At 48.1% G+C, this 13,481-nt stretch overlaps 1 protein-coding gene across 2 annotated transcripts in view; it reads right to left on the bottom strand.

Moving 5' to 3' along the window:
- Nucleotides 1-108: 108 nt before the first annotated feature.
- Egfr (Epidermal growth factor receptor) overlaps nt 109-13,481 on the bottom strand; it is a 37,558-nt gene continuing 24,185 nt past the window's right edge. The window contains exons 1-5 of one of the 2 annotated variants that reach the window (NM_057411.4): nt 12,195-13,443; nt 5,034-5,256; nt 3,723-4,897; nt 3,523-3,655; nt 109-3,452 (exon numbers count right to left, since the gene is read on the bottom strand). In NM_057411.4, coding sequence (NP_476759.1) covers nt 1,004-3,452; nt 3,523-3,655; nt 3,723-4,897; nt 5,034-5,256; nt 12,195-12,495 — 4,281 coding nt within the window. In that variant the 5' untranslated portion in view covers nt 12,496-13,443 and the 3' untranslated portion in view covers nt 109-1,003. Of the gene's footprint in view, nt 3,453-3,522; nt 3,656-3,722; nt 4,898-5,033; nt 5,257-12,194; nt 13,444-13,481 lie in introns of those variants that run through there. The other variant, NM_057410.4, reaches the window with a different exon arrangement.

Here is a 13,481-nt window from a genome sequence, read left to right as displayed (position 1 = left end):
TTAATTTTCTTACACATGTACTTTACATAGAATTCAAAATTATTGGTTACATTTAACCACACCTTACTAACTCGTAAACCCGAAAAATAAAAGATTTAAAGTTTTATTGAAAAATAATTTTATTTGTGTATATATACTTTCCACATACATGTAAATAGTCTATATTAAATTAAATTAACTTATTCAGTAGGCATAACTTGGCAAATCTACACGTGTACATGTATTGTATATTAAAAGTATATGTTTGTGTGGATTACTTATGTATCTTTGATCAGTAACATATCGGCTAGGCATTCGCTTACACTCTATTGTGCCAACAAGGTATTCGAAATCTTTAGGAGATTTGCATCGATCGATGCATGGCACGCTCGGGATTTGATTGTCAAACTTGATATATCGAATGGGATTTGAAACTTGGCCTAAAATTGCATAAGATCGGTACTTTGTCACTATTTTCATTTGCTTAACTGTTTCGAGTCGTTCGATTTGTTCATCGTGTTAGAAGTCCTTAGGTCGAGTCCTACAAACTATATCACAGTTGGAAACTAGGCGCTAAAAGAGACGACTACTACTAACTACAAGTACAAGAAGTAATTGACGCCCGAGAGAAGTGGACATCGGCTTAGCTTAGTGTGTGCCCTCCGGCGGAGCCGATCCGGATCCGGGATCTCTTCGAATTTGGCATGGCGGAGGCGTCTAAGAAATGCACTATCGGTGTTTTGTTCTCGTAATTACATGGATTCTACAAGCGCAGGACCGCGACGACGATCCCTGCTGACTACTGGTTTACGGGCTAGGATAGAGAAGTATACACAAAGATGCAGGGGGACTGGCTAAGTACACTAGAGAGTAATTTACAAATCTATGGGTCGTTCTAGGCTCTGTACAGGCGCACGGGCTCCTATCTAAGATAACAGCCAGCAAAGGCATATCCGCATGGCTTCCAAAGGCACTTGGCAAGATTCTCCTTCTTCATTGGCAATTGCTCCTACTCGACTGGAGCCTACACCCTCGTCTCCGTGTTGCGGTTTCGATGCAGTGGCTGCAACTCCCGTTGGGTATCATTGTAGTACTCGTGATCGGAGCTCGTTGGCTCACTGCCTGGCATTGGCACCTTGACCTCCATGGTGCCCGGGACTCCCATCACCGGTATCCCGATGGTCTGGGTGGGTATCGGCGACTCCCCAACACCCAGTGTCTGCGCGTTTAGCAGATACTCCGGATTGTCCACACTAACGGGCACTCCGATGAGATCCATGTAGCCGGCAGCCACGCCCACAGCTGCCATATTGTTTTGATTGGGATTATTTATGTTGTTGTTGTTGTTGGGCCCCGGTTGGCATGTGGGCATCAGGTAATCATCCTCATCGACTGGTAGATCGAGGCGCAGATTACCCACGCCCACTTCCCGGGCACTCGAATCCGTCTCATCGTCTCCGGTACTCGAATTCTTGTTGCTAGGATCCTTGCAGTAGCGGTTCAGCTTGGGTATCTCATCCGTGCAGTCGGTTCTGTGACTAGGACCAGGTGCTGCCTTGGGTTGCAGGTAGTCATCGGGTTCCGCAATGGCTTCGGACCCATCGGTGGTGGGAGCCAATTTTCGGATGAGATCCTTCTCATCCTGACTCGTGTAGGCCGGCAGCCGGGTGAACTTATCCCCGGGAATGGCCAGATAGCGACCCGGATCTCTGGCGAACTCAGCAAAGACCGTAGTCAGCTGCTTGAAGGTTGGACGCATGGCGGCATCCAAGTGCCAGCACGAGAGAAGTGTGCAGTAAATGTCCAGCGAACAAATCTCCGGCTGCTCCAGCTTCAGACCGACTTCAATAAGATCGGGAATATCCTTAGCGGGGATGTTCTCGTGTGGACGCTGGCCAAAGGTCAGCAGTTCCCAAATTGTCACACCAAAGGCCCAGACATCGGACTTGCTGGTGAATACACGATTGCGAATGCACTCCAGTGCCAACCACTTGATGGGCATCTTGCCGCCAGCAGCCTTGTACTCATTGGAATCGCTGCTCAGCAACTTGGCCAGCCCAAAGTCGGTGATCTTCACCAGCGAGGGAGTCTGCACCAGGACATTGCGGGCAGCCAAGTCTCTGTGGACCAGTCGCTTCTCCTCCAGATACGACATGCCCTTGGCGATTTGCGTGCTCCAGTTGAGCAGAGCCTTAGAGCCGATCTTGTCCCGGTTATTTCGCACATAGTCCAACAGGCAGCCAAGCGGCATCAGTTGCGTGATTAGCATCATTTGTGAGGACATGCAGACGGCCAGGAGCTTCAGCAGATTAACGTGCTCCACAGAGGCCATGATGTAGGCTTCGCGGAGGAACTCTTCGCTTGACTCGGCGCCTGTGGACTTGAGCAGCTCCTTAATGGCCACTGGAATCTTGACGTTCTCACCCTCCGGCACCCAAACGCCCTTGTACACTCGTCCAAAGGCTCCCATTCCGAGGACTCCGCCCTTGCGCAACTCGGCGTCCTTGACAATGCGCAACTTGCATAGATTGGCTCCAATGTTCGAGGGACGCAGCGGCTCGGAATCCTCACAGCCGGACAGAGCCATGGTCATCTTCACTGTTTCTTTCTTGGCCTTTTGCTTTTGCCGACAAATGTATGTGACCACGCAGAGGATGCAGATCGTCGGCACCAGAACAGCACCAGTGATAATGAAGATCATGTTCACATCCAGATTGGCAGTTATCTTGCTGCTCCTCGGCGGACTAGCTGCACAGTAGGGTCCAATGGCCGTGTACTGATAGTTCACATGTCGCATCTCCAAGGGACACTTCGAGGTGCAATTGAACATCGTGGAGTTCACATAGGGACCCGTCTCATTCGCGTCGAACAACTTGAAGTTGCGACAAGACTTGCAATCGTCGGCACCCGGACCAGTGCAACCGTTGCATTCTGGGTGGCACTGGAAGCACTCGCGCTGCTCCTCATCCGTGTAGTGATCGGCCGGACACTCGGTCTCGCACTGCTCTCGTCGCTTGTAGTGGGTGCACTTGGAGCACACCTGTTCATGGTATCCGTAGTTGGTGCACAGCTCGCAAAGGGGATGGCACTTTCGGCAAACTGCTCTGCCGGCCAATGGCTTTAGCGATCCCTGCTCTTGTGGATGCACATACTCCCAGAAGTACCCATCGGGGCACTTGTCGTCCTTCAGCAGGCAGCGTTTTACTGTGGCGTCATTGTTGATAATGGCCAAATTGCACGTTGTACACGCTCCAATGCCGATGGTGTCCTTGGGCCCAGTGCATCCATCGCAGGTGGCGTGGCACTCTCGGCAGACACCACGATCGTTGTACTTGTTCTTCGGGCACTCGGACACACAGTGCTGACCGTCCCTCACATGGACGCACTCCTGGCAGTGATCTGCTCCAGCTCCATTGCAAGTCCGGCACTCTGGATGGCATATCTTGCACGTTCTATTGTCAAACTTGTAGGCACTGAAGGAGAGTAACAAGCGTCGGTTAACTGATGTTCATTTGATTTATCTTGTGTGCTGTTTATACTTACTTGGATATATAACCACAGTCGGCGATGCAGGTGCCATTGAAATTGAAGTTCTTGCAGGTAAGGCACTGATCCGTGCCAGCTCCCCAGCAGCCGTCCTCGTTGCACTGATCCGAGCAAATGGTTCCATTTTTCTCTGCAAATTGCAAAAATATGCATTATGATATTATGTTGCACTGATATCAAGATTGTTAAGAACTTACCGCATAGATCCGCCCTGAGATTCTCGTTGACCCACACCTTCTGTTCGGGCTCCTTCTGAATGGCCGGCCAACGGATATTGCTTACGTAGCAGAGGTCTCTATTATGCTGGATGACCACACTGCCGGAACTAATCTGCTTCAGATTGCGCATCTCCAGGCTGTACAGGGATGACTTAACGATCGCCAAAGCGGCAAACATGCTCTCCATCAGCTGGCGGCCATGAATTGTTTCCAGATTGCGGAAGTACGACAGATTCCGGAACTGCGGGTGGGTTCCCTCGATATTCAGATACCCGGTGATCTCCTTCACCGTGGAGAACACCTCCAGTCGCTCGGGATCCAGCGGTATGTATCGTGGTCCCATCGTGTAGTTGGCATAGACATCCTGGAAGCCCGAGAAGGTCTGATCCAAAATGCGAATGTTGCCATCGATCACCGTACAATTCCGGAACGAGTCAATGTTGCCGGCATGCAGGACAGTAACGCCCGGGCAGGTTTTGGGGCACGGTCCATTGCAGGGCACACACTCGCCCCCCTTGTCCATCTTGTCCTGGGGACAGCTGCGCACGCAGGCGCCATTATCACGCAACAGATGACCGGGACACTCCTTGACGCAGGTGGCACCATAGGCATACTTTCCCTCAGGATTCGTTTCAAGAACATAGGTGGTGGGATTGTACTTGCGCATGGGCGGGCATTCCTCCTTGCATACGCCCTCGTCGAAGAAGTTCTTGCAGGCGATGCAATCCTTTTGCGTGGGACCAGTGCATCCTCCGGCGCAGAAGAGGTGACAACACTCCCGCGGCTTTGGTCCATAGCAACGACCTCCGGCACACTGTGGCGAGCAGGTGAGCTTGCTGAACTTCTGGCAATTCTTGGGACCCTCGCCCCAACATCCGTGCGTGCAGCTCTCGTGGCACTTGGGACACTCGCGCTCCGGAGCAGTAAAGTCGTAGTTGTAGTATGCATCCGTGCCGTTGGATACAATCTCCGACCACTGGATCGTTCGCATGTGGCAGAGATTGTAGTTGTTGTGGAAGCCCACTTGGCCATTTAAGACATCGCGTAGATCGGGAATCTCCAGCGTGTACATTTTGGAATAAGTGACGAACAAGGCATACTTCTCCTCCTCCACGGATAAGCTGAACAGCGTGCGTCCGCGAATGATTTGTAGTCTGTAAGAAAGAGTACAGGGTATTAGGTCTAGTCCAATAACAATATAGCTTTAACTTGACTTATTAGTAAGTTATACAATTTTCTTCAAACTTGTTTTGTTCGAATTTAAAGCTTATTAATTAATTGAGCACTTACTTGGGAAATACCACTTTCTTAACGTCCACATGACTGATCAGAATATAGCCGGTGACCTCCCGTATGTTGTCCAGGAAGCTGAGGTCCAAATTCTCGTTGGGCAGCCAGGTCAGCTCCAGGTTGCCATCCACATACGTACAGTTCGTGTACCGATCTCTGAGGTTCCGGTAATGATGTTCCTTGTTGGAGGGCACGGAGAGCCGAGATTTAGTGCCGATGCAGACTGCAAAGAGAGTTGACAAAAGGGAAATCGTTGTAATAATGTAATACTGTGGGTGTCGATGCGGGCTAATGGGTTTTGTTTCGGTTGACCCTAAACTGTCCAATTATATGCACAGCCCACCAGGTTGGGTAGGTGTTGAAGTTGACTTATGCTCGGGCAGTTTGAGAAATTAATTTCGGTTCGAGCTTTGGATCGTAAACGGAAATAGCTTTGCCCGGTTGTTTGTTTGCTCGGAAGCAATAAAATGAGGCAGAAATCTCAGAGACGAAACCAGTGGGCGCGAGACTCTCAGTGCCAGTTGGCGTTGTTAATAATTAGCAGCCCACGCAGTCTCGCTCCTCATCCCAGACGGCCTCTTATCATTAGTCAGCGACCTGTTTTAGCCGCTCGCGTAGTCGAGCATCTTCGGCGACAACTTCATTGATTTGCATCCGATAGATACAATTTCATATGCACAGATGATGGGGATTCTTATGAAAAGGGCTACGTGGGCTGGTCGCCACCACTCCGTGTGGGCCGCGAAAGTGTGCCATGTGTCAGCGGTGAGTTGGAGTTAGACAACCAAACACATTGTGGAGGTGGATGCCCCGGCCCAGCCCACGGAGCAGAGAGCACCCAACTAATTATCCACAAAATGGCCGCTCCTCCTTCCCTAATTTATCGATTTCCTTCGAACAAATATCCCATAATTATGAAGAGGAACGAACCAAAGACAGAAATATTTCTGTCGCCAGAAACGGAGAAATTCCTGTGGCGATGGGAAGAAAAAGTTAAATGCCCCCAGATATGCGTCCCATGCATTGGCATTCCGCCAATGAGGGAGGAGGTGGAGCAGGAGGAGGAGAGATACGAAGGTGAGGCCACGACTGGGACCTCGACTTTGTCGCTGGACACTGATCAAAAGCGGCTCCAGCAATCGAAGCGCAAAAATTTTCGTACAAATTCTTAAGCTTTGTTTCTGGTCGTTTTATTTATTTTTTTTTTTTACTTTTTGTGTGTTTTATTTTATTTTTTTTTTGTGGTCGAGGTTGCCGCTGGGCAGCAGCCGCAGCATCAGTCGCCTTCATTTCTCATGCCGAACGAAGTCGACATCACGAAACCCTTTTCAAGACTCAAGACTCCTCGCCTGGGCTTTATCGCGCACAATTTATCAGCCAGGTTTTTCATGTTCGAGGCCTGAAACTTAAGCCACGACGCGACGTCGGTGGATTCCCTGCCAGGCAAACGCTTCAGCATCAGCATCGGGTTTCTTGCGAACCGAGCGCATGGCTGGGCATTTGTGATTTTTCTTCTCGGCCAGCGACACGCCCGCCGCCGCCTCGGCAGCAGAGCCACAAAAAGGCTAATTTGTAATCCTTAGGCTAAGGCTAAGTGTGGCAACATTAATGAGTCGCCGGCGACTCTGCGACTCCGACTCGGCGGTCTGGCGGTCGCAGCGCAGTACAAATCAAAGTCATAATTCATGATGTGCTCATTAAAACAAAAGACTTAGGCAACGAACTTCAGCGTTCAGATTAATCAACCAACACAGATACAAATGCGCTAACGCAGACAGTGGAAAATCGCTGTATTTGCTATATTTGTTTATCGATTTGTATGCCAAGCCATCAACACACACGACTCCATTCGCCCTTCGCCGCCCCTCTGGCCATCATCACGACGGTGATCATCATCTGACGTACTGATTAATAGGCAACCGCATTCCAGACTCCACCGCGCTGACTTTCTAAATATTGTTTTTGTTTCCAGCTGCTGTGTTCGCTGTTTGCCTTTTCACCAAGATGGAAATGGTAGAAGAAAGCCAAGAGACTGCATAATCGATTCTTTCGGTTTTCCATCGGCAATTTGACTTTTGGACCCCAAGTTTTCCACCGATTCTGGCCTAGACGCAAAGCGTTCTTGACGTCCTCCACGTCCCATTCCGCTCCCCGCGCTGCCCCGCTGCCCCCGCTGCCGTCGCTTTCCCGCAATCCCCCTATCCAGCGATTTCATCGCTGCAACAGACCCGACTCGCTCAGCCGGTTCTGCGCACTTAACAGTTTTTGCTGCTCACGTTCGTGCCGCTCTCGGCGCTCTTTACCTTCCCTTCCCTGTATCTGTATCTGTGTTTTCATTTCGTGGAAAAGATTTTTAACTCATGGCCCGAAACCGAAACCAAAACCAAAAACAAAAGCAAAACCCAAACCCCAGATGGCTGGCAACATTTTTGTGTACCCTCGCCCGGGGCAACGCAAGAACACGAAGAACAAGAATTGTCTAGATTTTGTTGTAATATAACAAAAGATTTAAAAGGGCATTAGGAGAGGTTTTGTTTTCTCAGCGTTTGAGATTTGGAGCCGTGTATCTGTATGAACTCGAATGGTTACCCCATTCGATCAAATTATCGAGCATTGCTATTGCTGTCCGTTAAATGCCGCTGGCTATCTTGTGAGTTTGGAGATATTTGATGAACAAGTACATTGATCTGATCCGCGCCGCTGGTGAAAGTCTCGATCCGGCGCCATATGCAGATGCAGCTGGCCGGATCGCAAGGTGTCATAGATTAACGTACGCTGGCAATTGCAATGCGATCGTTACCTCTTTGCCCGCTCCATGTTTTTTCCGCAGCTCCACAGCTCGTCATAAATAATTCATAACTGTTTTGCGACAATTTCAGTCCACTGCGGCTCGGCACGCGCCTATTTTACAATGAAATTGTGTAAAAGTGCTTAATAAATTCATTTGTGCGGCCATTAAAAACACGCAGCTCATTAGGGGAAGGGGATTACCACTGGATCGGAATCGGAGTCGAAGCCAGAGCCAGAGCCAGAGTCTCCAGTGCGACGCTTACGTGCGCGGATTTTGCAATTTTCCTCTCTCCGAGTTTTTCTGATTTTTTTTCATCAGATTTTTATTTCGCTTTGCAGAATGCTGTTGCGGCAACTTTCTTTCGTGTTGGCCGCTATTGCCGCGCTGTTCTAAGCTCGCATCGTGGCGTCACGAAGGCGAAGGCAAATAAGCGCAACTGCAGCGGGTGGTGGGATGGTTTCCGTGGGGCGCGGCTGAGGGAACGGGCAACAGGGGCCAGGAAATCTTCGCCAGAAAACGCTTCAAGCGCAGGCGCATCTTCAGCTTGGCTTGGCATAACAAATTTGCAGGCAGCACTCGTCGTGGCCAACAACAAAGCTCCGACAATCGACTGTCCTCGCTAAGAAAAAAGGGCACTGCCAAAAATTACGCCCTCTAAGTCTGTCTAAGTCATTAACCATTAAAATGTAATGAACATAGAGTAGAAAACAAGAATTAAAGAGATTGTTTTGAACGTTTCATACCATCTTACATCTAACATCTCATAACTTGCACGCTATATTTTAATATATTTAAAAGGACCCCGTGCATTTCGCTCAGTGCCTGAACAAAGGCAAATCAGGCAACGGCCACGAAGCGAAGATGCAGCAACAAGGGGCACATAAAGGCAGCAGCCTCTTGGCTGGAGATGCTGGTGATGGTGATGCCTTGTGGCGGCTCATCTGGCTGGTTTTCCTTAGCGGCGACCCTCCCCGTGATCCTCGATCCTCATCGCCATGATCAGCATCTTCTGCTTTCGGGTTTTCGTGTTCGAAGCGCGTTCATTTTGTTTCGAACAACAATTGGGCGCAGGTCGTGAGGCACGACAGCAAAACAGCAATGCCTGGATTAGATAAGCTTATTGTTTTCGCTGTTGCCAGTACTCTTTGTTCTGTAGCCCCCCCATACCCACCTCCAACATCTGAGTCTCCAAGCCCCCCCCCCCCCACCAATCATCAAAAATCCCCAACTGGGCTGAGCTGCAGCTTTTGTTGCTGCTGCTGCTGCTACTTTAGCTTTGGACTTGGCTTAATGAGCACGCCCTGGCGCCATTTTTGGTCTGCTGCCCGGCTTTGAATTTTCGCATTCGCCACTATTTTTAGGCATAGAACGGCTCAAGAGCGAGACGGAAAAGAAAATCGGGGAGAGGTCTGCGAGGCGATCTCCACAGCAGCAATTCGTGGGCAGAGGACCGACAACCTCGGCTTTTAACTCTGGTTTTCGAAATCGAACGCCCACATGCGGAAAAAAAGAGGTAAAGAAAAAAGGCGGAGGCAGAAAGTCAAGCGAACTGCAGTCAAAAGTTCACAACTGTCAGCACAGTAAGAAAATGTGGCATATATACCAATGTTATATGTAAAATTTATTAATGCTAATACAAGTACTAATATAAAATACAACTCCAAAAACATAAGGTAATGTTCTCGAACAATCTAATTTTAAGCAATATGGTTTTATTTCCCGTGTATCCTAGGAGAAGTGCCTTTGGGTCCAGGAAAATCAAACAAATATGCGCAGAGAGCATAGCTCCATTGAAACAATCAACAAGTGAGCGACAGACTGCGCAATCGCAGCAGCCCAAGATGCTCTTTCTTCACCGCTCAGTTGCTCTCCACTCTCGTTGGTGTGCGTGTGCTTGTGTGTGTGTGTTTGTGTGGGTTTTAGAAAACCAGTATTTCGACTCGGGCTCAAAATTACTGGAAGTAGTTGAACGGCTAAAAGTAAATGCAACGCTAATGCATCAACAACTGCAACAGACCAGGCATCAAAGTTCAGCATTGGCTGATAGCCAAGCTCTGGCCATTTCGCAGTTCAATTTGGCCATTATTTCTTTGATATGATGGCTTAATCAGAAAAAATCGTAGAAAAATGCAAAGCGCACACAGATACATACAATACACACTTAGGCAAAAGTCAGCGCGTGCCTGTCGCCGTAATTAGCTCCAAAATGGGGGATTTACAGGGGGCACGGATTGGGATGCTGGTTGGAATCGGACTTGGACTCACGATGCCGTCGCAGCAAAGCGCACTATGGAATGTGGTTTTTCAAGCGCTAACACGCACACTCATACCTGCTGGGTTGCGTTGAGTCTGTTTCTGTGTGTATCTATGTGCTGGGAGGTGGGTGGCTATGGTTCTGAACCCAAATGGTTAACTATTTAAAGGAAACTATAATATCATAAGAGAAGTCCTTGCAAAATGTGACGATTTAGGCACTACTAACTAACTAACTACTTTTGGGTAATCCACTTGGCGTTTAGTATGATTAACTGGAAATAAAATACGTCAAAGTAAAATTCTGGAAACTTTTTATTGATTTTACTACAATTTTGCCTGAATGAACAATTAAAAGGTGATTTTTTGCCAGCGAGTGTAGCGTTTTGAACTATAAAGACGTCAACAACAATTGCCAGTTGTTCGAGTTTCCTACCCCCAACGATTTTTTTAACGGTTTCGATTCGAATGCACGTGCAGGCTTTTCTCTAGCATTTATTTGCATACATGCCGCAGCTGTGCTTATTTTTATGGTCATAAAGAAAACAGCGAAACAGTAAGCCAGAGCAAATAACTCGAACAATTTCTGCGAAAAGGGCATTGTGACAGCAGCGATCGTCTGTGCGAAAAAAAAGGGTAATATCGCTTTTTAAGGTTCTGGCATCTTTATCGGTTTCATAACTCGCTTATCTAGCCATACATACATACATACATACCACATCCACATATCCGGCTATGCGGTGGTGGTCTCCCGTCTCCCATTAGCATAGACTGCGTAGCCAAAGTTTTCGTTTTCCTATCAATATTTGCACAGTTGCTGGCGCACAATGCGCACATTCAGTTATTAATTTGCAGCTACAAGATCACTGAGTACTTGGTATCGACGGCCCGCTTTTATTCGCCTCCCATTTAATTTTTACTTTTCTGTTTGCCCGCCGAATACAAACATTTGCCTCAAAGTACTGTGCAAACAGACACCGCCAGATACGCCATGGAGTTCATTAAATTGTGGCCAAATGGTTACCCAAACATACAGCCAGCCAGCCAAGCAGCCAAAACTTCCAATATGCGAATACCAAATTTTGTGTATTAATTTATTTTCCAACGGGTAAGAAACAAAGAGCCCACAAAGAAAACCTCGAGAACTGCAGAGTCAACAAATTGAGTCGCCATTTTAGCTGGAAATTGTGTCGCTAGTTGCAGTTGCCCTATTGCTCTTACTGTTGCTTTTGCTGTTGCAATTGCAATTGCTGCTGATGCACAGAAAAGGGCACGCAGACGGCGGGAAAAGTGGCAGAGTGGAAAAATCGGGCGGTCTTAACACTAACTAACTACTACGCTTTACCTTGTACATTTGACATTACGAAATGCACAGCACAGTGCTCAGTGCTTGGCTAATCAGTGCGTTCTGGTATTCTGGTATGTTTGCCGTGATATCTGATGGCTAGGTGTGGGGGTAACTCGAAACAGGGGCGATAGTGCACACAAGACTCTTTGACTAAGCCAGCGCCAAGTCAAGAGGTGAGCCACAGGGCAGGTGAGACCGTCGCGAAGGGCAGGTATTAAATGGAGGGAGCATTCACTCTGGACTAGGGGATACCCTGGCGTATACGTGATATTGGGAAATATCATTCAAAGTCCATATTCCAGACACATAAATGTTAAGTAAGCTTATATTACTTAAAATACTACGAATTCACACACTATTGCAAGTGTTTTTTAATCTATGAGCTTAGTAAAATATTTGTAATATTGCACACTTTGCAGCTACCCCTCGATAATTGATATTCCCAGGGTAACGATAAGACCAAATAATACGAAATGCAGCCGAAAACGAAGCTATATTTAAAGTGCAGTACAGGGGAAAAATAAAAAAAAAACATCACAGCGATAAGATAAACGACAGCATATCGCTGGCACGAAACTACAATAAAAAAAAAAACACCTGAAAACGGTGGAAACTCTAGAGACCAACTGATACGGTGGCCAAATTCGGGACGACTTGGCTCTTTTGATATATGGGCAGCCAGTCAGTCAGCCAGATGATCTACATAAACACATTTTGATAGATGATGGGCGGCTTGAGGAAGATGGATAGATCCTTGCGGTGCACTTACTTTTCCCCTTGACGAACTCGTTCTTGTTCTTATCCTCCAGACTGGTGGGAATGGTGACTCCGTTGGCTCCCAGTCCCAGGGCGAAGTTGGCCCCGCCCCTCTGTCGATTTTGGGCCGAACTGCTGCGGTATAGGAATCGATCTCGATCCCGATCGCGATCTATATCCTGATGGCGCTGGCGATTGTTCTGGCGGGCGTAGCGATCGCGGGCCGCCGACGCGGGCCAAATGCAAATGCAGTGGGCCAGGAGCAGGAGCAGCAGGGGGAAGGGGCAGGGGCCGTTGCGCCGTCGCAGCAGCATTGTTGCGGGGCGGTGGGTGGTTTGGTGGTTGGTGCTTTTTGTGGGCGTTACTGGTGGGATGAATCAAGCCCTCTTCCAAGCTATAACCCCTGACGTCATAGGGGTTATTTTTTATTCGTTTCTTTTTCTTGAACTTGCGGTTTACTTTCGGCTTTTTGCTCACTCAGCTTTGCGTGCCAAAAATACAGCTTTTCATAAATTTGATTTCGACTCTTTCACTGCGTTTGCTGCGGTTGCTGTTGTTGTTGTTGTTGTTTTGAATTTAAGCTGTTGTCGTTGCAATTTGCCACTGTATTGGTGTTTACATTTCACTGTGTATGCGCGTGAGAGTGAGTGTGTGTTTTCGAGTGGGTCTTTTGAACGCGCCAGTGAGTGAGTGTGTGCGTGAGTGTAGGAACCAGTTTCACATTACGAGCCACAAGAGTCGTCCGAAGGCTTTCATATATATATATATATATATATGAGTGTATGTAAAAAATAAAATTTTTGTTATTTTTCAGATGTATTTTTCAGCTTCTTTTTTGAGTTCGCCAACGATTTTTGAGGTTAGAGAGGCGTGCGCAGGCGCAGCTCTTAGCTTTCAGCTTTAATTGATTGCCCTAAGCAATTGTTGTGTTGCCCCCGCAGCGGTTAACTTGCACAAAACACACACACTTGGCCATCATTCGAACTGAGCCACAACCGCCACAGCCGCGGCTGCCAATTAGCAGGGTATTCACAAAAATACGCTTAGTAGTATAGTATAGGCCAAAGGCACTTGGCTTACACCCCGTTTTTGGCTTTGGTTTTGGTCGTTTTGCGAACTGTGATTTCTCGGTACTTCGATTAGCACGATCTTCGAATTAGCAAACGCTGCGATCGAGAGCACAGATATGGCCGAGGATTCGAGCTCAAGACGTCCGTACTGAGCGATTCGCGTCCGCGCAGCAACAAGTTGTATTCGAGACTGAGGCCAAAGCCGCAGCCAAAAGGCGCTGCTCCCTCTC

The sequence above is a fragment of the Drosophila melanogaster genome, chromosome 2R (genome assembly GCF_000001215.4).
Source record: "Drosophila melanogaster chromosome 2R".
NCBI classification, from domain to species: domain Eukaryota; kingdom Metazoa; phylum Arthropoda; class Insecta; order Diptera; family Drosophilidae; genus Drosophila; species Drosophila melanogaster.
Note: the sequence above shows the minus strand (reverse complement) of the source record. Positions and strands in the feature narration are given on the sequence as shown.